The sequence below is a fragment of the Antennarius striatus genome, chromosome 21, assembly GCF_040054535.1.
Source record: "Antennarius striatus isolate MH-2024 chromosome 21, ASM4005453v1, whole genome shotgun sequence".
NCBI classification, from domain to species: Eukaryota; Metazoa; Chordata; class Actinopteri; order Lophiiformes; family Antennariidae; genus Antennarius; species Antennarius striatus.
This window is the reverse complement of record NC_090796.1, coordinates 1,691,772-1,718,882: the sequence shown is the minus strand read 5'-3', so window position 1 is coordinate 1,718,882 and position 27,111 is coordinate 1,691,772. Positions and strand designations below refer to the sequence as shown.

Genomic DNA, 27,111 nt, shown 5'->3' with positions numbered 1-27,111 from the left:
TTACTAAATGTAACTAAATGTATTGTAAAATAAATGTAACTACTCCTTAATGTTAAATAACTCTGAATTTATTAATTATTCAAGTTACAAAGATTACAGTTGCATGGACAAAAAATGTTTCTCTATTATAACGTAAATCCTTTTAAGTTGTCAGGTTATTAAACCCACAGAACTCCATCAATCAAAAGAAAAATAACATCAAACACAAGTTAAGACATTAACTTTGTTCAAATTGGTTTTATCGTTGTTAAAATCGGCTTAATTAATGCATTGTGGGAAATGTAGTTTTTGACCTACTTATTTTTAGACAATCTGACCTTTATGCTCACGTTGGCCACATAAAATGATGTGGCGGGCCACATTTGGTCCCCCAGGCCTTGAGTTCGACACATATGGTCTAGTAAAATGATGTAAATTTGATTTTGATTTTTTCGTGTATTTTTTTTGTTTTGTTTTGAAAACCGTAACTTGAGGTTACGACGCAGGCCGAGGTTTTACCCGTAGTCTCAAAGCTAGAATTGATGGCCCATAACTGACCTCAGGACGCTCCACCTCTATCTTCAGGTAGAGGTACATTGCCCCTCAGGTGTTTAAACATGCACTGAAAACGCTAAGATGATGGTGCGTGTGTGTGTACAGGTTTTCACTCTGCCAAAGGTGAGCGCGAAAATGAAGCTGAAGCTGACGGCCATCGACGGTTCCCGGGTGCGGCGGGTGGGGGTGGCCTGGTTTGGCAGCAGTCGGACGGAAGACTATGGCGAGAGCGGCCTGGTGGTTCTGACCAATCAAGGCGACCTCCATGTGGTGTCGTTGCCGACTGTCAAGATGCAGGTTCAGTACCCCTGCATCCGCAGAGAGGACGTCAGCGGCATCGCTTCATGTGTCTTCACCAAACACGGCCAGGGTGAGAATCGTCTCGCTGCGTTTGGACTGGTAGTCACAGTTCTGTGACTCCTCAGCATTCAACAGGCTTCACTCTAGCTCTATGGGCCTGATGCTGATCAGTCATTTCGCAAAAATCTTCTCAATCTTAATCTCATAAACTCAAATCCATTCTGATGAACAGGTATTAATGTTTGTCCATCTGCTTCAGTACACACCAGCATGTTAGCTTCCCTTACAGCCTTCATCTCCTGCAGTAGAACCTGTAACAGACCGTCACGTAGCCACCAGACAGACTGGAATCAATGCTAAAGGCTAGAAATAAGATGTTGGTCCAGATATGTTGGGTTGAGGTCAGGAAATACATTTAATAAATACATTAGATTAATATTTTTTTTAAATATTAATAAATACTATTCATATTAAATAATATTAAATATTAAACATTAATATAACAAAAAATACATTTAATAAATAGCAGGTACTAGAAGGTGAATTATTCATGCTTTAGGACCACAGAAACTGCAGTGTAATACATCCCATAATGTCTTGCTGTTTCGACGGATATTTGATGTTAGTCAGTGTCAAACTCTTGTTCATTAGTTGACAGTTTACAGGAATAATCCATCAATACGTGCGGCTTCACCTCATCACGGATTTTTAGTAGGTAGTCACATGATACCGTACGCGCATTCTATTGGCTGACAGCATCCGTAACTACCAGAGTGACGTGTATTAAAGAAACACTTGAAAGTGTTTTAAACAGTCTATCAGACTGTGGGAAAGGTAATACAGATAGAAAGTGTTTTAATATCAGTATGGGGAGGGTTCATAAACGTTTAAATTACCATAAATAATAACAAATAGTTCCTCGCTCCATCACGGAATTTCGTCTTTGCGGGTGGTTCCTGGGACACATTAACCACGAGTAACGAGGGATTACTGTACCTTCAAATAGACACAATGCAGTAGAAACACAGTGATGTAGACCGTCTGTTCACCTGGCTCTTGTTGAGAACCTCACTCTGCTGTCGTCTTTGGTCAGGCTTCTACCTGATCTCTCCCTCTGAGTTCGAGCGCTTCTCCCTGTCCACGCGCTACGTGGTGGAGCCTCGCTGTCTGGTGGAGGCTCCTCTCCACCGTAACTCCTCCTCTCACCATCGGCCTCAGGCTGACGGAGCTTCATCTGCTCACAGGTATGTAGATGGTCCCGGTTTGTGTGGTTGGTTCTGGAAATGCTGGGTTCCATCAGTGCTCACTAGTCTCCTCTGACCTTCCAGAACCCTGAGACCAGACAGCGAGGATTCAGGTAACCTTTTGGAGTTTATCATGCTGAACGTGCACGTACCACTGGCTGAGAACACATCCTGTCCAGATGTTTGATGTTAACCGCTGTGCTTGTTGCTGTCTGTTTGTGGCTGTCTGTTCTCTGCCTGCTGCCTGTGTGTTCCAGAAAATACAGCTAGACGTGTTATGGAGCATGCTTTGCTGAATGACGAGAGTGAGTACTCTAGTGAAAGAGACGCACACGAGGCCCCGTGTTCCCTGATATGAAACCTTAAAGTGTGGCTTCAGCTGCGTTAACATGTGCTGCCTCTCGCTCCGTTTGTCAGCAGACCCAGTGACATCAGCAGCTCAGAAACCTTCATCATTGACCCAACCTCAATGCATGATTTGTTTGACTTCCCATGAATCCCAGTAACTTGTGTCGTTGTGCGACTAAACTGCTGTTCAAAGTGTCATTATTAGTGTTGTGATCCGTCATGTTTTGTTGCTCTGCAGAAGTCCTTCAGGAGATCCAGAAGTCACTAGAAGCAGACCAGACGTAAGTGTCCTCTAAAAACTAAGGATGAGGATGTTTTCATGAAGCTAGTGCTGTTTGAGAATATAGACGGAAGCAACGAGGACACAGCTTTAATTCTAGTGATTATGTTTAAATAACATAATGGATTTGTTGGTCTTTCAGTATTTATATAGATATTGGCATAGAAATGAGAAAATGAATACAATCGTACCTCTAGATTTTAACCCATTCCATGACTGAGCTTGTAAATCAAACATTTCCTCATTAAAATAAAATTATTTTAATCTGTTCCTTGTAAAAAAAACAAAACAAAACCGAAACCCCCTAAATTATAATCCCAGATCCACTAGCCTTAATCTTCGTTTCTGATTCTGGGATTTGGTCAGTTTGTTGTATACATTAAATGCAGTTATTAGAATGAGTCTTTCAGTTTTCTTTTATGTATTGACACTGTATTTAACACCCTTAACACTCACAAACAGATTTACTTCTGGTCAAACATTAGAGGTAAAAATGGACACAATGCAGTCACTGCACAGCTTTAGCCAGTAACGCTGATGTTTGCTGTTTGTTGCAGGTCCTTTGTGGAGAATAATGTGAGTGCTGTAGCCTGAGACGTCGCTCTGGAGAGTGGAGGTAAGGTAATGGTGCTTTTCCTTTTTCTATTAAAACATGTCTGACTTTTTGGTAATCAGACGTTCTTTCCTCCCGTCCTCAGAACGAACTGAAACGTTGCCGTGTGTGAAGAATGCTGAAGCAGCATTCCCTCCTGCTGAGCTGACACAAACCACTACTGACCCCTGACCCCCCTCGCCTAAGTGACTGACCTCACCATACTCTGCTGACGACGGCTCCTCGTGGAGACACCAAAGTGCTCAGAGCACCACGCTGCTGTTGGAAGGCTGAGACGGTTCAGACCGAAGAGACGCCACCTGTGCCTGGAGACCACATGCTGTCCACACGTCACCTGAGCTCGGTCCCTTCACCCCCCACCCGACGAACCCAAAGCAACATGAAGCACAATCCTGACACGATGCATTACATCAGATTAACGGCAGCAACTGAATCCCGCCACGGACGCCGCCTGCTGACGCTCTGAAGCTCCTGGACTTGAAGCTTTAAACACTTTTAGCCTTTTTGATGCTGATTCCAGCCGCGGACCAGTTTGTCCAGTCTGTTGCACAATACCACTGGCCGCCGTCTCCTCTCCACGGACACCTGGAAGCAGTGTCGGGGATGATTTTTAACAATGCTGATGAAAATGTTTTATTTTTTTTAACTTTGTGATTTGTGCCTGATTGTTATTTCAAGAATCCCTTGGATGTATAATGTGAAAGTCCATTTTTTGTCAGGAATGAGGAATCGGATGCAAAGTCAGAATTCAATATTTTATCTCAATACAAATTTAAATTCCACATTTTGACATCAAAATTAAATTTCATAATCCAGCCTTGTTATTCCTTACACTTAAATTCTTTTTGTCTTTCATGGTTTCCTCATTTTTGGCAGACGTGGGCTTCCGTACGGTTCACATGAATTACCAATAGAAAAGATGACCAGCGACGCCCCAGAAGAGAAAAAGGCTTTTATGTGTTTTCATTCTGTCACCTTGTATCTTGATATTTCAGCCATCATGTAATGCCATTTGAAGCTGTGTGATAGCTAATGCAGCCTCTGTGCCCCCCCCACACACACACACACCCCCGTCCACTCTGTAACCGGCCATAGGTACGCCTCCACTGCTGAGGAACTCACAATGCTGTATTTTATTTTTTTTTAATGGGGTTTGGTTTGAATTATTTTTATGGAAAGCTTTTTTTTTTTAATGCGAGCAATGAGTAATGTAATTTAGGAATATAATTTTAAGCTATTGTAGTGAAATGTTTTTAATATATATAGTAAGTACGTAACTCAATCTGTACCTGTGGGCCTGTCGGAATGGGGTTGGCTGCTATTTAGACTGTACAAGGAAATATTTTGGTACTGTCTCAGAATGCTGGGTAATTTAGTGTCAGCCTAGAATATATTTTTGTAGTGAACTGATTAACGCTAATTTTTTTTATTTGAACCTTCACACTACAAGTTTCTTGTGAATAATGATTACAATTGTTTTCCCAAGAAAAACAAGAATGATGGTCTTTTTATTTTTATCGGTATAGTGACGTCTCAAACTTTTCCTTATTTGTGTCTGCTTTACCAGAAAGAACTCTGGGTCTGTATGAATGAAATGTCTTTGCATTCTTCACTGAAACCTGAGATAATGCAATTTCTGATTTCCAACCGGTCATTTAGGCTTGTCTGAATCTACAACTCTCACAATTTCTGGATTGTTCTGAAGGCCCCGCTGTAATTTCATGTTTTAGTGAGCTGCAGAAGCTGGCCAATCAAGTGGATAAAAGAGGGATCAGTTGTCATAGAAGCAGAGCCAAGAGTTTTTGGTCATCCATTATAGAATGAGACGCTTTGTCCACTAATTGCCTGTAGCCGCAGTGGCTTCGCTGCAACCTGAACCCTCCAAGGACGTGACGGAGGCAGATCCAGCCGACGGCAGCGCTAGTGATGGATGACCCTGCAAAACCAGTCATATGGAACCTGAAGATGTTAAACGAGGCCAAAACATTGAGCTTCACTATCCTCTCCCCCTATTTTATATTCTACTTGGAGTTCAATGAGTGGTTGATACAGATACTTTGAATGTCTCTGGGTTTTAATGTTAGGGTTTGTACGCCACAATCATCCACATGTAGGAATTTTAACTTGGGTGACCACAAATCATGTTGAGGACAGTCCAATCGGTGCTGACATTTGCTTTAAACCAGTCAGAGAAAACCCCAGCAATTTAAACCAAAAGTAGTTATTGAGTTTTTAAATTCTAATATACTCAGGGTCCGACCAGGCTATCAGCTGTTGTCTGTATCCCGTCTTTGTTAGCATGAAAATGTTTATTAGAATGTTGGATTATTCAATCATATAAAAATTAGTAGCACTATTTTAAAACGAATGTGGAACACAGTACAAGGAGAATAATGTCACTTGTGAATATTTCTGATCTAAAGTGAGCTATGATTAAGTTAAAAACAGGCCAGTTTAGCGTTCCAGTATGAGCCGAGTCTCCCTCTTCTAGGGGAAAAACCCAGGTAGTGGTCCCAGTTCCTGTCGGCTGCATCTGCGTCGATTGCTGATCTTCCAAACAGAACTTCTCACCTTTCCTCTCCAGCATTCACCAGCTGGCCCCATGAATGGCAGCAGAGCTGTGACCCTCCAGATGGAGCTCAGCTGTATTATTCAGGAGGCACTTTGTGTTCCTGGATCTCAGCTCACCTTTGTCATTGACAGCGTTGTGGGTGTGTAGACATAAAACTGCACATCAACATTAGTGTGCATGGCGTATGTGGCTGTGTAGTGTCCTGTAAAATGCCAGGGGGTGGGCTGTTGCTAACCTACCCCCAGAGCTCTCCTCTTGAGCATGGGTGTGTGGTCGTGTCAGTGACACCAGCTCTTGAGAACAGGCTGGAGCACTTTGGAGCCCCCCCAGTGGCGCCTGGGTTTCACCTGAGAAGCTTGGTAAGCTATATTACACTGAATGAGCACTCGCTGTTCCACCCCCAGGGTGGTCAGGATGGACAACGGCATTTAGCTGGATGTAAAGACAATCGCCTTTCCTGCAGTTCCAGTCTAACCTGCTGATAATCCCTGCTACCAGTAATTTCATTAAGTAGGGCAAAGCTTTTGAGTCACAAGTTGGTTTTGTTTTTTCTGCCTATTTTACAGAATTTGTTTATTGTTGACTGTCTTCGTTGTGATATAAAGTGATCTTAAACTTAGCAAGTAAGGAAAAGACTTAAAAACTCATGTCAGTTATTGCTAAACTAAATTTGACCCGAGTGTCTTTATCAGAACAAGGACAGAGGAGTGAAACCTGGAATGATCATAGCACCTGATGTCAATACGTTTGAGAGATGTGTTCATTGCTAATTTAATCCAAGTGCCTTTTTATATACTTGATTCGTTTCCTTGACAGCAAAAATGTGCATGTCTGTTATAAGATCTTACATTACAAAATAAAGACTGTCCTGTTCTCTAGGTATTTTTACTCAGAATTTATAGCCATGTCTCCGGTCAAGTCTCAAAGCAGAACAGATGCTACAAAGCAGAGAACAGAAGCTGCAAAAAAGGGACATGAACAGAAACATGCTCGACTGATTGATTCTCAGCCTAAAGGAACGCAGAAAGGTAAAGGAAATTCACCTGTTAGGCAGAATATAAAGCCAGATGTAAAGAGTAACCGAAGGAACGATGCAGCAATTAGAAAGCCTCACACAGAACCGAAGGGCCCACAGAAACAAATTGGGAGAACTTCAGGAAATGATAGGTCACTGCGTCAACCTTTGAAAGTTAGTGAGATTAAAGGGGTTATAGAGAAGACCACCAAAGCCAAACCATCAAAAACACCCCCACATATGCGAAGAAGGGCCAACACCAAGCTCCCCAACAAACCTGAAAACACTAGCAATGGTTTAGTGACAGAGAGTGAGGATGAGGAGCAATCAGAGAGTGATGCAGGGAGCTCAGTGGGGGTGAAGGAAGTGGAAACTAGCAGTGATGAGAAAGAGGTGGAGCAGGGAAGTAATGAGGAGTCATCTGAGACCCAGAAGAGTGCAGAGAGCAGTGAAGAGGAGACTGACAGTTCAGATACCCAAAGGGAATCAGCAAAGACCGTGACCGAGGACTCCGACGGAGAGTTTTCAGAGGAAGATAAATCCAGACGTGGCTCCGAGGTTAAACCCGTCACATCTAGTGAATCAGAAGAGGAAAACGAGAAGGAAGTAATAACTGATGGGAGTGAAGACGAGATAATCCAGGACCCAATAGCTGCTAAAGCCGGCAGACAAAAGAGACAGACTTCACGCATCTCAAAACCTGTGCAAAGGTCAAAATACAAGATGTTCAAAAAAACTAAAACAGCTAGACAGACGGAGAAGGCTGAGAAAAAGCAGACCAAATTGGAGAAGCAGAGGCTGGAAAAAGAAGCCAAACAAAAGGCCAAGGAAGAAAAAGAGAAGAAAAAGAACCAAGGAAAAGAGGACAAATCCATTCCTGCAACAGAGATCCAGCCATCAAAAGGTATTTTCCCAAACAAGGTTGACACAGCAACAGACAACACTCAATTAACGAAAGCAAAGAATGTTAATGACAAAACATCTCTTGTCAAAGCCAATAGATCTGGTCCTGATGATGAGGAAGACGAGCCAACATTGAGCAAAGCCATTAATGGCCAAAATCGAGTCATGCTCCTGAAAGCCAAAGGTAAAGATCTCAAAGCCATTCTAGAGCCAAACGACAAGCAGGAAGCTCTGGACACTGTCACGGGACAACCACAGAGCCTTCTCTTTGGGAAATCCAAGATGGAATCTTCCAGACAGAAAACAGGTAAGATGCTGGCAAAGCCGGGTGAGAAAACAGCAGGGGCTGGAATCCTTGATGTGGCAACTGACGAACCCACAGATCGTTTGGTAGCACAGCGAAAAGGTCTGACTACACTTCGCAGAATGTCTGGTTGGATTCAGAAAAAGGCACCACAGGGATTAAACTTAAGAAAAAAGCTCTCTGCTTGGACTAAAGCCTTTGGGATCTCCCGCTGGCTCACCCTTAGGGCAGTAAAACAGAAACAAGGTCCCACAAAAAGTAAGCGCAATATCCTCAAACAAAAGGTAGCAATGCGAGTTGCCAGTAAAGCCAGTCTGGCTAGTAAGAAAAACAGGAGCTCCTCTGAAGCTAAAGAGAAAGAGCGTGTACAGGAAAAGGCAGAAGAAGGAGGAGTAGAAGGGGCATTAACCGGGGAGAAAGAGATAGAGGCCAAATGTGCTGTGGTACTGCCCAGGATGAACAAACTGGGCAAGACAAAGACAGCCGAGTTGCCCTTTGCAGCTCCTGGACCTTCTAATCCATCAAATACCTCTGGATCACCAGGAGAACCAATATCTAAACCACCAAAACCAGGTGCCAGGCTTGTACTCCCTGTCAAACCAGATCTCACTCTGTTGAAATCCATCAAGAAGCCTTTGCCAGAAGGCTCAACATCAGCTGGAGACGTGGCAGAAAGTAGCCTTGTGTCTACTGGTACACTAGAAGGACCACCGACTGCTGTGGATACAAATAAAAGAACACCCCTAGACAATCAGGATGGGGTCCATTTGCTCGAGGCAACAAGGAGGAAAGTCAACCACTCGCAGATAGACCTGACAAAGATGTCCTTGTTGGGAGGAACAAAAGGAGGTGGACCAACTCAAAATGGACCAGACCCAGAGAGAGAGGCTGAAGCTGCAATACCACAGTCCAGCACCCCACCCTTTCCAAATGGGGACGCAGCAACAACAATGTTGCATGTTCGGTCCTTGTATGAAGAAGATGCAGACAGGGAAGTGGCTCAACTGATGGGTGAGGGTAGTATCTACACTGTCGGCCAACCTGAAGTGCACTGGACTGGCAACCCGCGGATGAGTGGAAACCCTCAGGTATGCGTACATTTTTTGTGGAGAAAATATGAGTATGAAATGACATTCTGTAAACTGTACAATCCCAAGAACAGAATTACCGGCAGTATAAATTGAGTGTACCTGTAAGAACATTTGGTTTGACAATTATCTCAAGTTAATTTGTGCTTGTTGCATGTTGTTCAGGACTGGCTACATGCTGAGAACCTGTTGCCCCACCAGACAGTGGAGAAGCTAACCAAATGGACAGTGTATGATGATGAGGGACAGGTCAGGACTGTTCCTGCCCACAATGGCAGGGGCCCCTGGGAGTCAGAGGACCCCACGCATGAGATGCTGGAGAGTCGACTAATCAGCACTCAGGTATTATTAATAATTAACAGTATTTACTTCAATTAGCCAATTTTCTTCCTGCAATGCTCTTCTTCTGCTGATGTCCTTTTCTTCGTCTTCTTCTTCTTCTGTAAATTCGTATCACTTCTGTTATTCTTCTCTAACTCTTCCTCTGTGTTAAACATTGCTGAATTGCAGACATCTTCAGAGTCTTGGTTTTTAGTGTCCAAAGCTGAAACCAACATTTATGTTGTGGGCTTCCGAGGGAGACGGATGAATTCTTTGGAAATATCCTGGAATATTTGATATCTTTTCATGAAAGATATTTTATAAGAACATGATGGAATAGTTGAGTCAGTGTTTGGTCTCTTGGCCTGCATAGAGAATGCACAGACAGTAATCTCTGAGTCTTTATCAGGACTGTCAGATCATTTGGGCTATAAATGTTTTGTTATTAACCGCTTAAGCAGTCAATATGAAACTGGTGTTTTTCCACAGCAGATAGGTTGGGACAGACAGTGGCCATCTGATTGACCAACAGACACAACCTTTAACTCTGGTCCAGCAGGTAGTACGGAAAGACCATCTTTCACATTCCATTTCTTCTATTACAGCTTTTTTACTTTCTTTTACTATCTACCACCATGGCTGCCCGGTGCCACAGCAAGAAGGTTCTGGGTTCCTTTCAGTTCAGAGTTTGTATGTTCTCCTTTGTCTGTGTGGGTTCTCCCTGGGTTCTCCAGCTTCCTTTCATCTCCAAAAACATGCAACTTCGGTGAATTGGTCACAGCAAATTGTCTTCAGGTGTGAGCGTTTGTGTGGTCCCGTGATGAGCTCAGCTGGCGTCTTATGAGGGGTATACCCTGCCTTTTGGCTGTAGCTAGCTTGTAGCTAGCTGTAGCCAGACTCCAGCAGATTCTTGACCCACAATTTGGATACGTGGCTGTGGACAAAACAATTACGATTATCTTGTCTAAAAGACGCTGGATGGTTTATGCACCACCGTCCAGCGTCAGTGATTTCCATTGTACCAAGTTCTTCTTCAGATATGTCAAAAAGCAGGCTCCAATAAACCGTGTTAAACCCCACAGAAGGATAATGCTGTATATTTAGGCAGGTTCAGCTGTGGTTGTCTGATAGATAAGACCATGAGTCCCAGCTTATCGGTTTTAGCACCAGACAATAGAACATAAAGGACTTGCTGCTGATTTATTTAGTTGCTATTCTACAAACAAAAGGATATTCAACACACCAACTCGCACTGCCCTGAGCCCGCAGCATATCAGCTATCACATAGCGTCACGCTTTAAGTGGATTGGTTGGATGTTGTGGGAAGTTTTTGAGGACTATTAGCAGCAGAGAAGTGCAGGAACAAAACACACCTTTTAAAACAATGAAGGGCTCAAGGTTCGTACACCTGTTAAAAGAGCTAATTTAGTTCAGCCTTTGCGTGATTACACGAGAAGGAGGAGGTGATGAAGGAGAGAAGATGAAGAGAAGAAGGTTAGAGCAAAGCTGTCTGAAGATCACAAACCAGTCTGGAGGGATCTTCTTGGCCCGTGTTCTCCTTTGTACTCATGTTCTTACCCCCTCCAGGTGGCGATGCCTGGCAGTAAAAGAGTAGTAGAGGTCGATGAAGTGGAAGATCTTTCTCAGCTAGAGTGAGTACACACACACACACACACACACACACACACACACACACACACACACACACACACACACACACACACACACACACACACACACACACACACACACACACGCTAATCCAAATACTCCCCTCTGATGTTCCAGAGAGGTGTGTGAGAGCTCTGTGCTCCTGAATCTGAAGAAGAGGTTCCATCGTGACTGTATTTATGTAAGTTTCATGAATCACTTTACAAGTACTTTGGTTAATCTTCCAACTTTTTTTTTCCTGCCTTCTCTCATTTCGTAAATGCAAATATCTTAAAACCACAAGTTTTCCACAAGTTGACATCATAATTTTTTCTCCATTGACATGAAGTCAAAAATATAGATGGGTTTAAACCTGCTGGTACTGTTTACTCTTGATAGTGTTAACCACTCCCCTACCATGACCGTATAACACAAATTACTACCATTATCTGGAAATAAATATATAAACCTTAGCTTATACTTAATTTATGACAATATACTATTAACAATACCAATAAAAATGTAATCCTGAATAAAGTAACCGTACTTTGATTACTGTGTTCTGTGAGTGTTTTTTATTGTTGTGTGACAGACGTGTTGGTGTTCTCTGTTGCTATGGTGACCACACCAAATACTGTACTGTAGTACTGGAGTGTATTCATCCTGATGCATGCTTTCACTTCACTGTACTGGGAGGTAACTGGTCACCACTGGTCTGGAAACTTACTTACCAGTAAACGTATTCTCTGCATCACGCCCATTTTTTCTAGACTTACGTTGGAAACATGCTGCTGTCCATTAACCCCTTCAAGCCCCTTAACATCTACACAGAGGAGGTCCGACAGAAATACATGGGCAAAGAGCAGCACAGAAACCCTCCGTGAGCAAACGGTCTTCACGTTACTCTGCATTCTCTGTAGCGTGGGTCTGAGGACCTCGTGTCCTTCATGCTCTTCATCACCAGTGATGACTCTTCTTCACCTTCTGCCTCAGCCATGTGTACACCCTCGCTGATGCGGCTTTCAGTCAGTCTCAAGCCTCCACACAGGAGCAGTGCATCATTATAAGGTAATCAAATCCGTCTCATCTGTTTTACGGTTTATTACCGCTCTATTGATGCTGTCATGACTCAGCCTGAGAGACCATCACCCTAGACTTAGTTCTTAGTTCATATTTCTTGCTATAATACTAAAAATGTTAGTCATGTGATCTTCTGGTGTCCATGGTGGCTCGTTGCCCTCCAGCCTGAACCCTGAGCAACATAATCCCAGAAAAAACAGCCCCTGGAAAACATGATTTCAACAGAGAATCTGAAGGAAAATATTTGCCATTCTGTCGTCTAGACACCAAAAACATTTCTCTAAAAAGGACATAAAGGCTACAAAGAATAGAAGCAAACGTGGAGATCATGTTTATTTGTCTTCCAGCGGGCAGAGCGGTTCAGGGAAGACTGAAGCCACCAAGTTGATGGTCCACTACCTCAGCTCCATGTACCAGGGCAGAAACAACAACCTGAGACAGGTCATTAATTCACTGTGGACACCAACAACTGTACTGGTTCATCACCTATCGACATTACACACTGGTCAAACTGGGTCACTTTCTGTTCTTGGCATATATTTCCTTTCCTTTCCTTCCCTGGCCAGCCCATGGAGGTCTTTCCCATCCTGGAGAGTTTTGGAAATGCCAAGACGATCCTCAACAACAACTCCAGCCGGTTTGGCAAATACCTTCATATCCACATCCTCCGGTGAGTCAACCTGCCCCCCCTGTGGAAACATTCTGATATGCCCCTCATTTAATGATGCTGGTGTCATTTGTGGACTGTCTCTTGTCTTGGTTGACAGTGGGATTGTTGTAGGGACTTCATTGTCCAAATATCTCCTGGAGAAGTCCAGGGTTGTGTTTCAGGTGAGGATGCTGTGTGCTGAAAACAGGCATCATGTTTAGTCCATGATGTTGTGTTGGCAGGAGAAGTTAATGCCGTAAATTTAAGCAGATTAAAAGACACCAGGAACAGCAGGAAAACTCAATACATAAATTAATGAGTTTGGCTGTTTGCCTACAATACTTCAGTGTGTACTTCTTGTGTTTTCCTGAAGGAAAATGTCTCAAGTCCCCGTGTGCTTGTTTTTGCTTCTTTGACAATAAAGACTCTTGATTGTCTTGATAGACGACACCTCCTCCCTTAAAACTGATCACATAGCTCTGATCATCTGCTGACAACATCATTCTAGTGAATTACAGTGGAATTAATCTGTTTGGTTTTTTTTGATGAATTGACAACCTGGGTATATTTTTAAATTTTCAATATATAAAACTTTATTTGCCATCTGTAAACTCACTCTACAGTTTGGGCTCATAGGAATTTTTTTTGCTGAGCTGTGGAGTCAAAAAAGAAAAGTAATGATTATATACAAAGCAAAACACAACTGGTTATAACACTGTAGAAAAACGTTTAACTGCATTGCTTGTCAGCATGTGTGTTTCCCCATGTGATTGTTTGCACGTGGTTAGCGACGCAGTCACCGTTAGCCTGCAGAATCAGGGGACAGGGAAGATTTGTAGAAGTGATTTTTGTGTGTGGTGATGCCGTCGACTAGACTCTTCCTCAGGTTGTGCGGTGTGTGTTTGTGGCTGTGAAGAAAGTGTGTGTCTAGTTATTTAAACTACATTATTTTCCGCACTATGAGGCGCACCCAAAAACCTTCAATTTTCTCAAAAACCGACAGTTTGCCTTATAGTGTGGAAAATCCTGTACACATACATACAGTGTCGTCACAGAGTGAAACCTACAGACCTTGCTGATCTCTGACTTGCCTGATGCTCTTCTTGTACTTTAACGCTGCAGGCTAGAGAGGAGAGGAACTACCATGTGTTCTATGAGCTACTGGCGGGTATGAATGACTGGGACAAGCAGGAACTCTACCTGCAAGGAGCTGAGACGTACTACTACCTAAATCAAGTACATCAGTAAAAACAGAACTGTTCTCCATCTCTGTTGTTTGTATTGTCTGCTTTACCTGTCTACCATACATCTCTGTCTCCCCCCTCCAGGGAGGTTCCTGTGAACTGAAGGGGAAACAGGACAAGCAGGATTTTCAGCTCCTGGTTCAGTGTTTTGAGACCATCGGTTTGCATGTTGATCAGATCTCCACCATCTGGGCCATCCTGTCCTCCATCCTGCAGCTTGGGAACATGTGTTTCAGTTCCTATGAGGTGTGTGTGTTAGTGGTGCATGGACCTGGACTCACCACACACTGTCAGTGTGTGTCAGTCGGTGTCTGTGTTTCAGAGCGAGTCGTTCGAGGTGGCTCGCATCTTCAGCGAGGCTGAAGCCAGGAGGGTCGGAAGCTTGTTGCACGTTTCCTCAGAGGCCTTGCAGACAGTCATCACACACAGAGTCACAGTCAGTCGTCTCCACTAACGTGTTATTAACATGCATGTGCATGTGTGCATGTGTGCAAACTGACTGGTTGGGTCGCCTACAGGAGACGACCTATGACAGGATCTACTGCCCTTTGTCTGTGGAAAGTGCCATCGAATCCAGGTGAGAGCATCCTGCACCTGCAATCTACAGTTAGACTATATAAATGATTCGTGATCACCGTCACAGGTTGAAAGTTACCGTATGTTGTTCACTGTCCTGAATGACGTTAGTTGAGTATCATTCCTATTAAATAAAGTCAAACTCTGACCAGTCACCAATGCCATTCGAAATCCTAACCAACATGTTATGTCGTATTATACAGGTGTAACTCAATTTACATTTTACTCGACTTTAGGTCTGTCCACTACAAATATTGGAATCGTGTGAAATCACTAGAAAACCCTGAAAGGTACATAATGTCACGTTACTGTACAAATAATAGGAATAAAAACAAATCATATATCTACCGTTAAGTGTCAGTCAGGATTCCCAATTCACATTAGTTTACACAATTTTTTTTACTACTGCAAAATTAATAATTAATAATCCCTATTTCTGTTTTATAACTTTAAAACAGGCTTTAATTTTACTCTTTATTCATAAATAAAGCATTCGTGATGTATGGTAAACATTGCCGAATGTAATCCCTTTATCGCAGCTCAATGTAGTGGATGTAGAACACAACCACAGCCACTACAGTAGTTTCTGTTCTATGCTCCTTATAATGTGGGGCGCCCCGTTCTGGTAAAAACTATTTTAAAATAAGCCATTGATTGAAGGTGCGCCTTATAATCAGATGTGCCTTATAATCCAGTGCGCTTTATAATCCAGTGCACCTTTTATATAAAAAATACTTTGGAATAGGCCATTCACTGAGGCTGCGCCCTCTGTTGCAGGGATGCCATTGCCAAAGCCTTGTACTCAGTGCTGTTTGATTGGCTGCTGGAGCAAATCAATGAGTGGCTGAGTCCCACAGAGATGGACAGTACTGTGGGCATCGTGGACATCTATGGATTTGAGGTTGGTGTCCGATCTGTTCTCAGTCCTGTGTGTTTGGGTGACATCACAGCTCATGCGTGTTGCTCTGCAGGACCTTGGCGTGAACAGCTTTGAGCAGCTGTGTATCAACTTTGCCAACGAACAGCTGCAACACTTTGTCACCAAGGCGGTGATCTCCCAGGAGCAGGTCTGTGGTTGAACACTGTTAGAGACGAGGAGGTCAAGATCTCTGATAGGTCATCACATGACAGGTGATGAGCAGTTTACTAATGGCCCAAGGAAATATTAGAAATCATCACTAATGGTTGATAGCTCAATGAGAGTGATTATTAAACCAATGGAAGTTCATCACTGAATGGTTCATACGTATTATCAATTTAATAAAACTTACAACGGAAGAATTGAAGAGTAGAAGATCCCTTTATTACTCTGCCAGGAAACAGAAAGATGGCTAGTGATATACAAATAATAGTAATAATACTGTAATAATAGCATTATTATTATTGTTATTAGAAAAAACTGGGAGTTCAGTCTTCCATATAAATTTTAATTTATGACAATATGCTTGAATGCCGCACTGACGTTAAAGATTTTGGTGCCTTTTTCCATCAACCAAACAAAAATGTGGTTCATTGAATAAAAGACCGGTTTTCTGCCAAGCATAGAGACTCATTAAAAGCCGTCACACATTAGTGTAGTGTACTCAATGTGCTTGTGTGCGTCCTGCAGGAGGAGTACAGTGCAGAACAGATCCAGTGGTATCCCATGCCCATCAAAAACCTCCACTCCTGTCCAGAACTGATCTCCTCCAGACCTCACGGCATCCTTCGGATCCTGGATGACCAGACCTGCCTGCCCCAGGTACACATGAGTAAACATGGGCATTGTGTTAATTTAATACATTTGAAGCCCTCTATCAGCTGCTAATGAGCAAATTAAATCTTGATGATGTATTTTTGATCAGGCGACAGACCACACCTTCCTGCAGAAGTGCCACTACCATCATGGGAGCAGCCCCTACTATGCCAAGCCCAAGAACCCACTGCCAGTCTTCACTGTGTACCACTATGCTGGAGCCGTCACTTATCAGGTATCCAGAACAACACAATGTTATGGTATATATTTCATATACTGTGCAGTTTGATGAAATGACACCACTTTACAGTCATGCCTCAAGATACGAGTTTAATCCGTTACGTGACTCAGTTTATAAGTTAAACAACATTTCCCCATTTAAATAACTAAAATCCTTTTCATTTGTTCCTAATTTAAAACAAAACACATTTTTGAATCTAATTTTAATTTTTAATCTAAGAGACATACTTCATACTTCACTTGTGTATAATTAATTATAAGTTAAGTTATATAATTTACGTGAACAATGATAAAGTATGATTAGAAACCATTGTTAACAGCATATGAGCTTTGTGAAGAATGAGATCCGGTCTCAGCTGATGTATCCCTCCGCCAACTAGTGATGGTGTCCCAAAGCACAGCTTGTATCTCAGATTTTCACTTCTATGTTGAACAAAAATATGGACAAAACGACGGCTCGTATCTTGAGATATTACTGTGGTCTACAAAACAAACACTAATTTTCCAGGTTCACAATTTTCTGAACAAGAACCACGACCAGTTCAGGACAGAAGTGGTGGAGCTTTTTGCCAGAAGTCGTTTAAAGGTGAGCCAACTGGTCATAGACCCACACTTTTCTTTACAAAATGGTTGTAAGCACTACACTCATTGTTTTGATGACATTGGGCAGTTATAACAGTTGACTTTTACGGTCGTACACCAACTACCCAAGGCTCAATGCCCCTAGAAACACAAGAAAATAAGAGTACAGTCTCTGCAGGTACAGATGCTACTAATCGGGTATTTGTGTGTAAGTCTGTATGATATTTTTCTAAAATCTCAAATATCAAACCTTTCAAATTTTCAAAACAGTAAAATAAAAATAATAAAGCCACCAAAGAAAAGCTAAATGTCATGTTTTCCCTGGAAAATTCTGCTGCTCCATAAGTTCCATGGGTTCCACTTATGTTGGTATCTCTGCATAAAATCAATTTGGCGACAAGGTCCACAGGAACTATTGAACCAGTGTTCACTAATAGTGTGCCTTCATTCATTCATTCATTCATTCATTCATTCATTCATTCATTCATTCATTCATTCATTCATTCATTCATATTGATTATTGTCAGGATCTGCACCACACACTACACACTCATGTACAGCAACACCATAAACATGATTGTCCATCATGATTTGCAAATTATTTGCTCAGTTGTTGAGATATAAGAAAAACAGCAATATGTATAAATATTGTAACAAATATCACTGATGGCATCTTTATCTGAACTAAATTGGTTCAAGAATTAATGCAATAATTTACTGTAATTGTAAACCGTTATTACTGTTATTAGAATCATTAGTCATAATTACAACCCAAAGCGTCAAATCCTTGCTGTTTGGTGAAGAATATCTATAAAGCTAAAAACAGAATTATGAAGGGTTTTGTTCCAAACTGAACTCTGGAGATGAGTTTCATTTTAATACAATCAGTATGAAGATGTTGTACAACAACATAAAATACATTTATCGTTCCAAAACGATAATCATACACCTTTAAAAACAGAGAAACGCTGACTTTGACAACATCCCGATTTGTCCTGGTCACATGACCGTTTATCAGATGGTGTCGGAGTTATTCCGGAAGGTTCAGGACGGTTACATTCAGCAGAGGGAGCTGGGATGGAGAGGGAAGGGCCTCCGCCAGCAGCCCTCCACCGCCGCCTCCCTGTTCCTGCAGTCCCTGAGCGAACTCACCACCCGGCTGGAGAGGTACCAAACACAAACCAAACCCACCCACAGAGCCATCTTCACTAGAGCTGGGGACCAAAAGTCAGTTAGGAAGTCAAACAAATACTCCATTATTATCCAAGAAACACTATTCTGTCTTATTAAAAATGTTTTGCCAATTTATATGAATGTTGTTTTTATTATAAAGACAATTTATCTGTTTTTCCTTAGCAGTGAAACACAGAAACAATCAATAATGTTAAACAAGACAGTGATCGAACCAAGGTGTAGAAATCTTTTTCAGTCGGTATCATTCCATAATTTTTTCAGCTTTTTCAGCTAATTTTTTCAGGGGGGTCAAACTCATTTTCACCAAGGGCCACATTAGCATAAAGGCTATCCTCAAAGGGCCAGATGTAAATAATAAATTTAAGTAAATGAAACTCACTGTAATGTAACATAAATGTAACTACTCTTTAATCTTAAATAACTCTGAATTTATTACTTATTCAAGTTACAAACATTACAGTTACACAGAAAAAATATGTTTGTTGCTCTGTTATAATAATAATAATAATAATAATAATAATAATAATAATAATAATACCACTAATAATAATAATAATAATAATAATAATAATAATAATAATAATAATAATAATAATAATAATAATAATAATAATCCTTTATTGTACCACAGTGGGGAAATTTTAATTTAATTTATTGGTTATTAAACCCACAAAACTCCATTAATCAAGGATCAAACTATCAATGAATAAAGAAAAATAACATCAAACACAAGTTAAGACATTAAACTTGTTAAAAATGTTTTTTATTTCAGAGTTAAAATGCATTGTGGGAAATGTAGTTTTTGGTCAAAGCGCACTTTTGACCTATTTATTTTTAGATGCTGACCTTTCATGCTCTTGCGGGCCACATAAAATCATCTGCTGTGCCACATTTGGCCCCCGGGCCTTGAGTTTGACACATGTGAGGTATACGACGTAAGAGCTGCTGCACTTTAAGAAAAACAATCAGTATTGTCGAACATATTTCATATTCTGTTCTGGATCTGATCTGTAAATTTTTCTCTTGACTTCTCTTAAACTGTGTTTAAAATACAAAATTTTACAATATTCATGAAAAAGTTTTAAAATGCTCACAGTGATGAAGACAGAGAAAGCAGTGACACAGAGCTGAATGTGGATTGGCCTTGGCCTCAGGTAAAAACTCACCAGGTAATAATCCTGTCGAGCAAACAAAAACAACAAACAAACGGGAAACCGCCGAATGACGTCGTTGGTGTCCGAACGACAAACTAAAGACGAACAAGGTGTGATAGATGTCACACACTCACCAGTCCTCAATGTGTGAAAACGTGAACGAGGCAGGAAAGGTAAAAACAACAGGTAAATTAAAACAGGAAATGAAGCAAAGACAGAACCAGGACCTCTGTTTGGGTGAATGCTTGTTCCAGAGCGCTAATGCTAGATGCTGCGCTTCCTGTCAGGAGTGTTTGACAGCAGTCTGATCGTCATCTCACATGTTTCCTCATCAATAAACTGTCAAAATGTTGTGCTTTGACTCTTAGGTGTAAAACCACTTTTATCCACTGTCTGAAGCCAAACTACATCAAGGTAACACGAGTTCCTTACACTGATGCTAACTAGTGTCATACCATCAGCTGACTTGTGTGACCGTGTTTTACATTTCAAATGTGTTTTGAAAGTTTCCTGGGATCTTTGACGTGGACTACATGTCAGCCCAGCTGAAGCATGCTGGGATGCTGGAGACCATCCACATCAGGAAAGAGGGTTTCCCTGTGAGGATGCAGTACTCCTACTTCATCGAGAGGTGTGGGAAACATTTCTAGAACCCTTCACACCTGATTGGTCATCATTCCATCACTTCAAATACTTTGTGAACCTTATTTTGCCTCAACATCATTACGAAATAAATTAAAATTAAATAGAAATTAAATTATTATTTATTTATAATTAATTAATATTATTTCTTATTATTGATTATTTATGTTATTAAATTATATTATTATTATTATTAATTATTAAATTCAATTAAATCATAAATTAAAAATTAAAATTGAAAATTAAATTATACTTTTTTTATTAATTAATATTATTTGTTATTATTTATTGTTGTTATTATTATTTATTTAATTATTAAATTTACTTAAATCATAAATTAAAAATTGAAATTGAAATTATAAAAATTAGCTGTCAGCTAAAGATGTCTGTTGAACAGATACGGCGTGCTGCTGACCCAGCGCCTGATGGAGGCGTCAGACAGGCAGCAGACGGTGGCTCTGCTGGACATGGTCGGCGCAGAAGAGGGTCAGTACCGGCTGGGACTCACTAAGGTGCCTCACTGCCCATTGACTTTTTAGAAGCTTCAACTGTGTGCATCCACATGTCTGAATATGTATGTGCATTGGAATCAGGTGTTCCTCAAGGAGCTTCTGTACCAGCAGCTGGAGGAGAAGTGGAGCAGCACCCAGACCTGGGCGGCGATCACCATTCAGAGGAACATCAGAGGCTTCCTCTGCAGAAGGAACTTCAAGTTCTTTAAACAGAAAGCCATCATCATCCAGAGCCACATCCGAGGACATCAGGCCAGGTACGGGTAGGAGGGGTCCTGGCTGTCTCAGGGTAGGCCTTCAAGCTGCCTGTAGGAGGCGTGAGGCAGTCACCTCAAAAACACCTTCATCATCCTACTCCTGAATGGACGGCAAACTGCATAAAATGAAAAACTGATGCGTGTTTCTATAACACACACTATGAGGTGCAAGGAGATGGATGCAGAGGATGCTGCTCAGCTACACAGCTTTGATTTGTAGATATTATTTAGGGATGAATGTTTAACTAGATAATAATGTAATCCCCCATAAGAGGATATATGTTGCTCCTAGCAACAGGCACCTCTGAGGACAGCTTACGTCCTGTCCGTTATGACAAGGTGCTGGATTCCATAATCTAAAATTTAAATAGAATAAAAACAATAAGTGAGAATGTAGAAGTTTAAGAACATTAGAAACCATACACGCTAAGAAGAGAGGGAGGTGTGTGTTTGTGTGTTTGCGTGTTTGTGTGTCACTGCCCTCTTTCTTTTCTCAGGAAGTACTACAAGCGTCTCAGGCAGACAATCACCCAGTTCTGGACGGTGATGATGATAACCAGGAACACCATCAAGAGACGTCACTGGAGAAAGGTAGATGTGTGTGTGTGTGTGTGTGTGTGTGTGTGTGTGTGTGTGTGTGTGTGCGTGCGTGCGTGCGTGTGTGTGAGAGAGAGAGATTCAACTCAACCCAACTTCCTAGCAACCACATGTTTGTTGGCTTTATGGAGTCATAAAAATGTCTCTGACTCAATCTGAGCGGCTTGAACCAATGTTGATAATATAACCCTGTCCTCTCATAATGGGCTGACATCTATGTTTGGGGTCAAAGTTCATTGTATTGTGTGTCTAAACATGGTGCGATTGTCCTGTCCCGTAGTTAGTGAATGAAAAAAACAACAACAGCATACTCAATTCACAGTACTGTACTGTGAATCGAGTATTCCTGTGTGTGAGAAAAAATATGATTACACCACATTCTGCTAATAAAGGATAGTTTAAAGCAGGAAAACATAGAAAAACTAAACTGCTGTGTAAAATGTCAAAAAGAAATAGAATACTATGTTCTGTAAATCTTCAAACCTCACATGAATTGAAAATAACCAAAAGAAACAGCAATAAAGGGTAAAATATTATTGTTTGTGTTGAAAAATGAAATGTTCATTTATAATACGTATGATGCCAGCAAAAAAAAAAGTTTCAGAAAATGTCGGGAAAATTTGCATCACCTTTTCTTTTAATAATATTCTATAAGCACTTTGTAACTAAGGAAAATAATTAACATCATTGTAAAATGGAACGTTTTCCATTCTTTTCTGATGGAGATTTTCAGCCGCTCCAGAGTTCAGGGTCTTATTTCTCATATTTTACATTTCCTCCGTGGGGGGACGAGTCAGGAATGGAAACGGGTCCGTTTAGCTCTCTTCGATGCCGTCATTCCTGCAGAACATGGTTTCATTATGCAGCTGAAATAAACCAATTAAATACGTAGATATATAGATATAAAATAAAATGAAAGAGATGTAAATAAATGTAAATAAAAATAAAAGCAGACTGATGATGTCATCCATTGAGGAATTTCTTCCTGTAGAGTTGATTAACATCCAAGCTGTAACTAGCTTCCTTATCTTGCATTAATGTCACACACACACACACACACACACACACACACACACACACACACACACACACACACACACACACACACACACACACACACACACACACACACACACACACACACACACATACACACTTGGACTTCAACCTCAGAGTGAAATTTGAAGCAGCATCTGTCCTTCGTTCCGTCTTCTGAGTCCCGTGTTCCTGCGGCTCCACAGCTCTAACAGGTAGGTCTAACAGGTAGGTCTAACAGGTAGGTCTAACAGGTAGGTCTAACAGGTAGGTCTAGCAGGTAGGTCTAACAGGTAGGTCTAACAGGTAGGTCTAACAGGTAGGTCTAACAGGTAGGTCTAACAGGTAGGTCTAACAGGTAGGTCTAGCAAGTAGGTCTAACAGGTAGGTCTAACAGGGAGGCCGCTGCTCTCCTCCCCCTGAGTAGGAAGGACCCCCACAGTCTCAGTACAGAAACAGTTGAGTGCGTTTAAGACATTCCAGAAACACCTCTTTCAGCTTCGTTCTTTGTATTTCGTGTGTTTTTGCTTTTTGCGTCAGCTCAGCAGACCTTCTTGTGTTTTGTCGCTACTTCCTGTCTGTTTTATGGTTTGGACTATGAACAGATGTCAGACTCCTGCTGACGGCTGCATGTGTCAGACACCCATTCTGTTTAAACACATCACGAGTGTATCGGAGAAAAGTGTAGGAAACTAAAGAATGTTTCCCTCATCCGTACAGAGACATAGGCGACACCAGTCAGTGCACTGGTACAACATGAGGGATGAACTTTAACTCACTCATACTAACTATTTCACCTTAACTATTCCAATTCAATAGGATTCATTAAAACAAACAATGAGACCTCAGATCAGCACTAAACTGATTCTGATGACAAGAATGACACTCATTAGAAGACGTTCCTGCTCCGCAGATGAATCTTCTCTAATCTATCAAAGGTTCTTCATCCATGGAAGTCAGTTCTGTAGTTTCTTCTACTTTCCTGTCGGCAATGAAACCCACCGGGATGAAGACAGAGCCGCTATGGAGGCTGGGTTGGAATTAAAAAAGGAAAAGTATTGAAAAAACTGCTGTGTGTTTCCACTGGTAAAACACAGGCCCCTCAGAGGCAGTCAGTGCTGGAATGCATCTGTGTAAATAAGACACCTTACACTCATAAACGTATTACTATTATTTGTGCATTTATATGTTGTCACAATTCTTCCTTTACCTAAGATGAATAAAATCATCTGAAAGATTATGTGAGCAAATGGAAAAACTCTTAAGACTTTTATGTACAGTTCTCAGAAGACATCCACACTATAAACATGTGATAGTCGTAATGAACACGGTTATTTCATCGATCTCTAAATGACACCATGATAACAATTTCGTTTTCTATATTTACTATATAGGTTTATTTACTATATAGGTCTGAGGTATGGAAGTGTCTAGGAGAGGTGGCAGTAGAGTTTCTGACTGGGTTGTTCAACAGGATCTCAGATAGTGAGAAGATGCCTGAGGAATGGAGGAGAAGTGTGCTGGTGCCCATTTTTAAGAGCAAGGGAGATGTGCAGAGTTGTGGCAACTACAGAGGAATAAAGCTGATGAGCCATACAATGAAGTTATGGGAGAGAGTAGTGGAAGCTAGACTAAGGGCAGAAGTGAACATTTGTGAGCAGCAGTATGGGTGGAGGAAAGTGTCAGGTGTGATGTGTGATAGAAGAGTTTCAGCTAAAATGAAAGGAAAGGTGTACAAAACTGTGGTGAGACCAGCGATGTTGTTTGGTCTAGAGACAGTGTCACTGAGGAAAAGACAGGAGACAGAGCTGGAGGTAGCAGAGATGAAGATGCTGAGGTTCTCTCTGGGAGTGACCAGGAAGGATAGGATCAGGAATGAGTCCATCAGAGGGACAGCACATGTTAGAGGTTCTGGAGATAAAGTCAGAGAGGCCAGACTGAGATGGTTTGGACATGTCCAGAGGAGAGATAGTGAATATATTGGTAGAAGGATGCTGAGTTCTGAACTGCCAGGCAGGAGGCCTAGAGGAAGACCAAAGAGGAGGTTTATGGATGTAGTGAAAGAGGACATGAAGGTAGTTGGTGTGAGAGAAGAGGATGCAGAAGACAGGGTTAGATGGAGGACACTGATTGGCTGTGGAGACCCCTGAAGGGGAAAGCCCAAAGGAAAAGAAGAAGACTATAGAAATACAGTTTATGTGTATCTGTCCTAGCTTGACTTCTGGATCTCAGTCCATCCAACATTGGGTTAATAGAGGGACAGAAGAGCGTTCATTCATTCGTTCATTCATTCATTCATTCATTCATTCATTCATTCATTCATTCATTCATTCATTCATTCATTCATTCGTGCATTCATTCATGCATTTATTCATCCAGTCATTCATTCATTCAGTTTGTAGAGATGTGGACTGGAGAATCTGACCATGATCTGGATCAAGTGCTCGCCCAGTTCTCTCTGTTTTCACATGATTTCTATCAGTTTACGTTGTTTTTACCGGAAACATCCCAATAAGTCATCAAGACATTGTGAGTGACAGGACCAGATTCATTCTGATTGGCTTTAAGAGGCACACTTGTTTGGTGTGGGAAGGTCATTCATTGTCAATGTGGAGGCGGGACAGGGTTTGTCCAGAGTCGCTCCGTGGAGCTGATGGATGTCTGTGATCATTGAAGTGTGGCCCTGATAAAAGGAACGTGTTGTGGCCTGAATCCATGCACACACCCTTGTTTAATCTGAACTGTGTACTTCGTATTTGTTGACACTTCAAGCCTTGATCTGACACCGCAGCAGAGTACATTACTGACGGACTAGACAGGTACAGATGCTGTAAATACGGATCCATGGGATGGGTTTGATGACCACCATTATCGTAGACTATGGTGCCCCCGCCCAGCTGCAAGGAGGTGACTCCTCTATGGCAGCTGTAAACCTCCTGATAAAGAGCTGACTCTCTGGACTCTCTGGACTCTAACGTGAGGCGGGGCGGCAGGACTGAGGGTGTTGCAGGAGTATATAACAGGTTGTGTGTCTAAGAATAGGTCTGATTGAACACATTACGGGCAGAGACGAGGAAGTGTTAAGAGAAAAAGAAATACCTGGACAACGAATGGATAACAAACTGGCCTTCGGTTAAGGAGATTAAATTATGGACAAATATGTGTAAGAGGTTAAAAAAAACAAATCTGTGTGTTAATTTCAGGAAGCTCACGAGAAGAACAAAGTGAAGGTGTCAAAGACTGAGTCTGTCTCTCCAGGAATGGTAAGAGAATACATTCTGTGCTGTAGATGGATGCTGGTTTGATTGGTTGAACAGAAATCCTCACTTCAAACCTCCGTCGTGTTTTCCCGTCAGGACGTGGGGATGTTGGAGATCCCTGCTGAGCTGTCAGCCAGACTTCACAGCGCGGCAGGTCAGCTTTTACAGGGCTCACCTACAAGACTAACTGTAGATGCATACATATGTGCTGCCAGTGTTCTTCCTGTTGGTGATGGTTTTGTTCTGTCCGTCCACCAGGACGGCAGCACGGCTCAGGGATCACGGAAGTCGCACCTCCACAAGTGAAAGCCGAACTCCAGCTGGCCTTGCCCCTGGATATCGACAGATATCCGTTCTCCCGCTACACCAACACCGTCCTGAAGGTGATGGACGGATCCGTACCCCAGACCTGACCACATGCTGATGTGATGTGAAGTTCTGGATGTACCATTATCCCCTGACAATACTCATTCAATAAGATCTCAACCATCTCCTCAGGATACATGGCTCCAGCCTCAGGGATACCCCCTCCAGAGACCCCTCACCTCTCTAGAGCCTGAAGATGCCAGAACGGCGCTGGAGATTTACAAACTGGTATCAGGCAGTTACTGGACGAGATCCACAACCGTTACTTGATGGACATATACTGCGTTCTCATTTTCAACCCTCTCCTCCTCAGATCTTGCGGTTCACGGGGGAGTCCGACCTCAGCAGCTGGCAGGAGCAGATGTTGGGGAACTACATTGTGGAGAAGGGTCAGAACCACCCGGCCCTGAGGGACGAGATCCTGGCCCAGTTGGTTTTCCATACCTGGGGTCCGCAGCGGGAACAGAGCAGTCTGAGGGGGTGGCTACTGATGGTCTGCTGCCTCAGCGCCTTCACCCCCTCACCGACGCTGGACAAGCACCTGCTCAAGTAGGTGCTCTGTTTGGGTGAAACCCGGTGCTGTATTTACCCTGATGCCCTCCACATGTCTCTGGGGTCAATCAGGTATTGCTCCTGTCTCTTTTATATATCACTAGAATCACTCAGTTATGCACGGTCCCCCCCTACCAAGTGGGGCGTTGACTATATAAACAACAACAACAACAGTATTAAAAACTTATATCCTGTGCCATGCTTACTGAAAATGTTAAAATTGCTGTTATTTTTATTACTACTATTTCTATTGTTGTTACCTTT

The 27,111-nt window shown here is 42.0% G+C and overlaps 2 protein-coding genes across 4 annotated transcripts in view; both read left to right on the top strand.

Annotated features, from left to right (window-relative positions):
• Positions 1-6,773, top strand: part of llgl2 (LLGL scribble cell polarity complex component 2) — a 35,468-nt gene extending 28,695 nt beyond the window's left edge. The window contains exons 21-27 of one of the 3 annotated variants that reach the window (XM_068304998.1): positions 640-904; positions 1,928-2,078; positions 2,163-2,191; positions 2,336-2,383; positions 2,665-2,707; positions 3,264-3,327; positions 3,405-6,773. In XM_068304998.1, the coding sequence (XP_068161099.1) occupies positions 640-904; positions 1,928-2,078; positions 2,163-2,191; positions 2,336-2,383; positions 2,665-2,707; positions 3,264-3,300 (573 nt within the window). In that variant the 3' untranslated portion in view covers positions 3,301-3,327; positions 3,405-6,773. The remainder of the gene's footprint in view (positions 1-639; positions 905-1,927; positions 2,079-2,162; positions 2,192-2,335; positions 2,384-2,664; positions 2,708-3,263; positions 3,328-3,404) is intronic. The other 2 variants (XM_068304997.1, XM_068304999.1) reach the window with 2 other exon arrangements.
• Positions 6,774-7,146: 373 nt separating this feature from the next.
• myo15b (myosin XVB) overlaps positions 7,147-27,111 on the top strand; it is a 42,574-nt gene continuing 22,609 nt past the window's right edge. The window contains exons 1-29 of the mRNA XM_068306111.1: positions 7,147-9,201; positions 9,367-9,543; positions 11,110-11,174; positions 11,311-11,374; positions 11,943-12,052; positions 12,166-12,240; positions 12,600-12,693; positions 12,819-12,922; positions 13,020-13,083; positions 14,024-14,137; positions 14,230-14,391; positions 14,468-14,581; positions 14,664-14,722; positions 15,499-15,622; positions 15,693-15,788; positions 16,331-16,462; positions 16,566-16,691; positions 17,205-17,282; positions 18,297-18,445; positions 19,995-20,040; positions 20,133-20,257; positions 20,666-20,780; positions 20,862-21,037; positions 21,535-21,628; positions 25,873-25,932; positions 26,026-26,083; positions 26,188-26,312; positions 26,428-26,523; positions 26,609-26,844. Of these exons, the coding sequence (XP_068162212.1) occupies positions 7,147-9,201; positions 9,367-9,543; positions 11,110-11,174; positions 11,311-11,374; positions 11,943-12,052; positions 12,166-12,240; positions 12,600-12,693; positions 12,819-12,922; positions 13,020-13,083; positions 14,024-14,137; positions 14,230-14,391; positions 14,468-14,581; positions 14,664-14,722; positions 15,499-15,622; positions 15,693-15,788; positions 16,331-16,462; positions 16,566-16,691; positions 17,205-17,282; positions 18,297-18,445; positions 19,995-20,040; positions 20,133-20,257; positions 20,666-20,780; positions 20,862-21,037; positions 21,535-21,628; positions 25,873-25,932; positions 26,026-26,083; positions 26,188-26,312; positions 26,428-26,523; positions 26,609-26,844 (5,093 nt within the window). The remainder of the gene's footprint in view (positions 9,202-9,366; positions 9,544-11,109; positions 11,175-11,310; positions 11,375-11,942; positions 12,053-12,165; positions 12,241-12,599; positions 12,694-12,818; positions 12,923-13,019; positions 13,084-14,023; positions 14,138-14,229; positions 14,392-14,467; positions 14,582-14,663; positions 14,723-15,498; positions 15,623-15,692; positions 15,789-16,330; positions 16,463-16,565; positions 16,692-17,204; positions 17,283-18,296; positions 18,446-19,994; positions 20,041-20,132; positions 20,258-20,665; positions 20,781-20,861; positions 21,038-21,534; positions 21,629-25,872; positions 25,933-26,025; positions 26,084-26,187; positions 26,313-26,427; positions 26,524-26,608; positions 26,845-27,111) is intronic.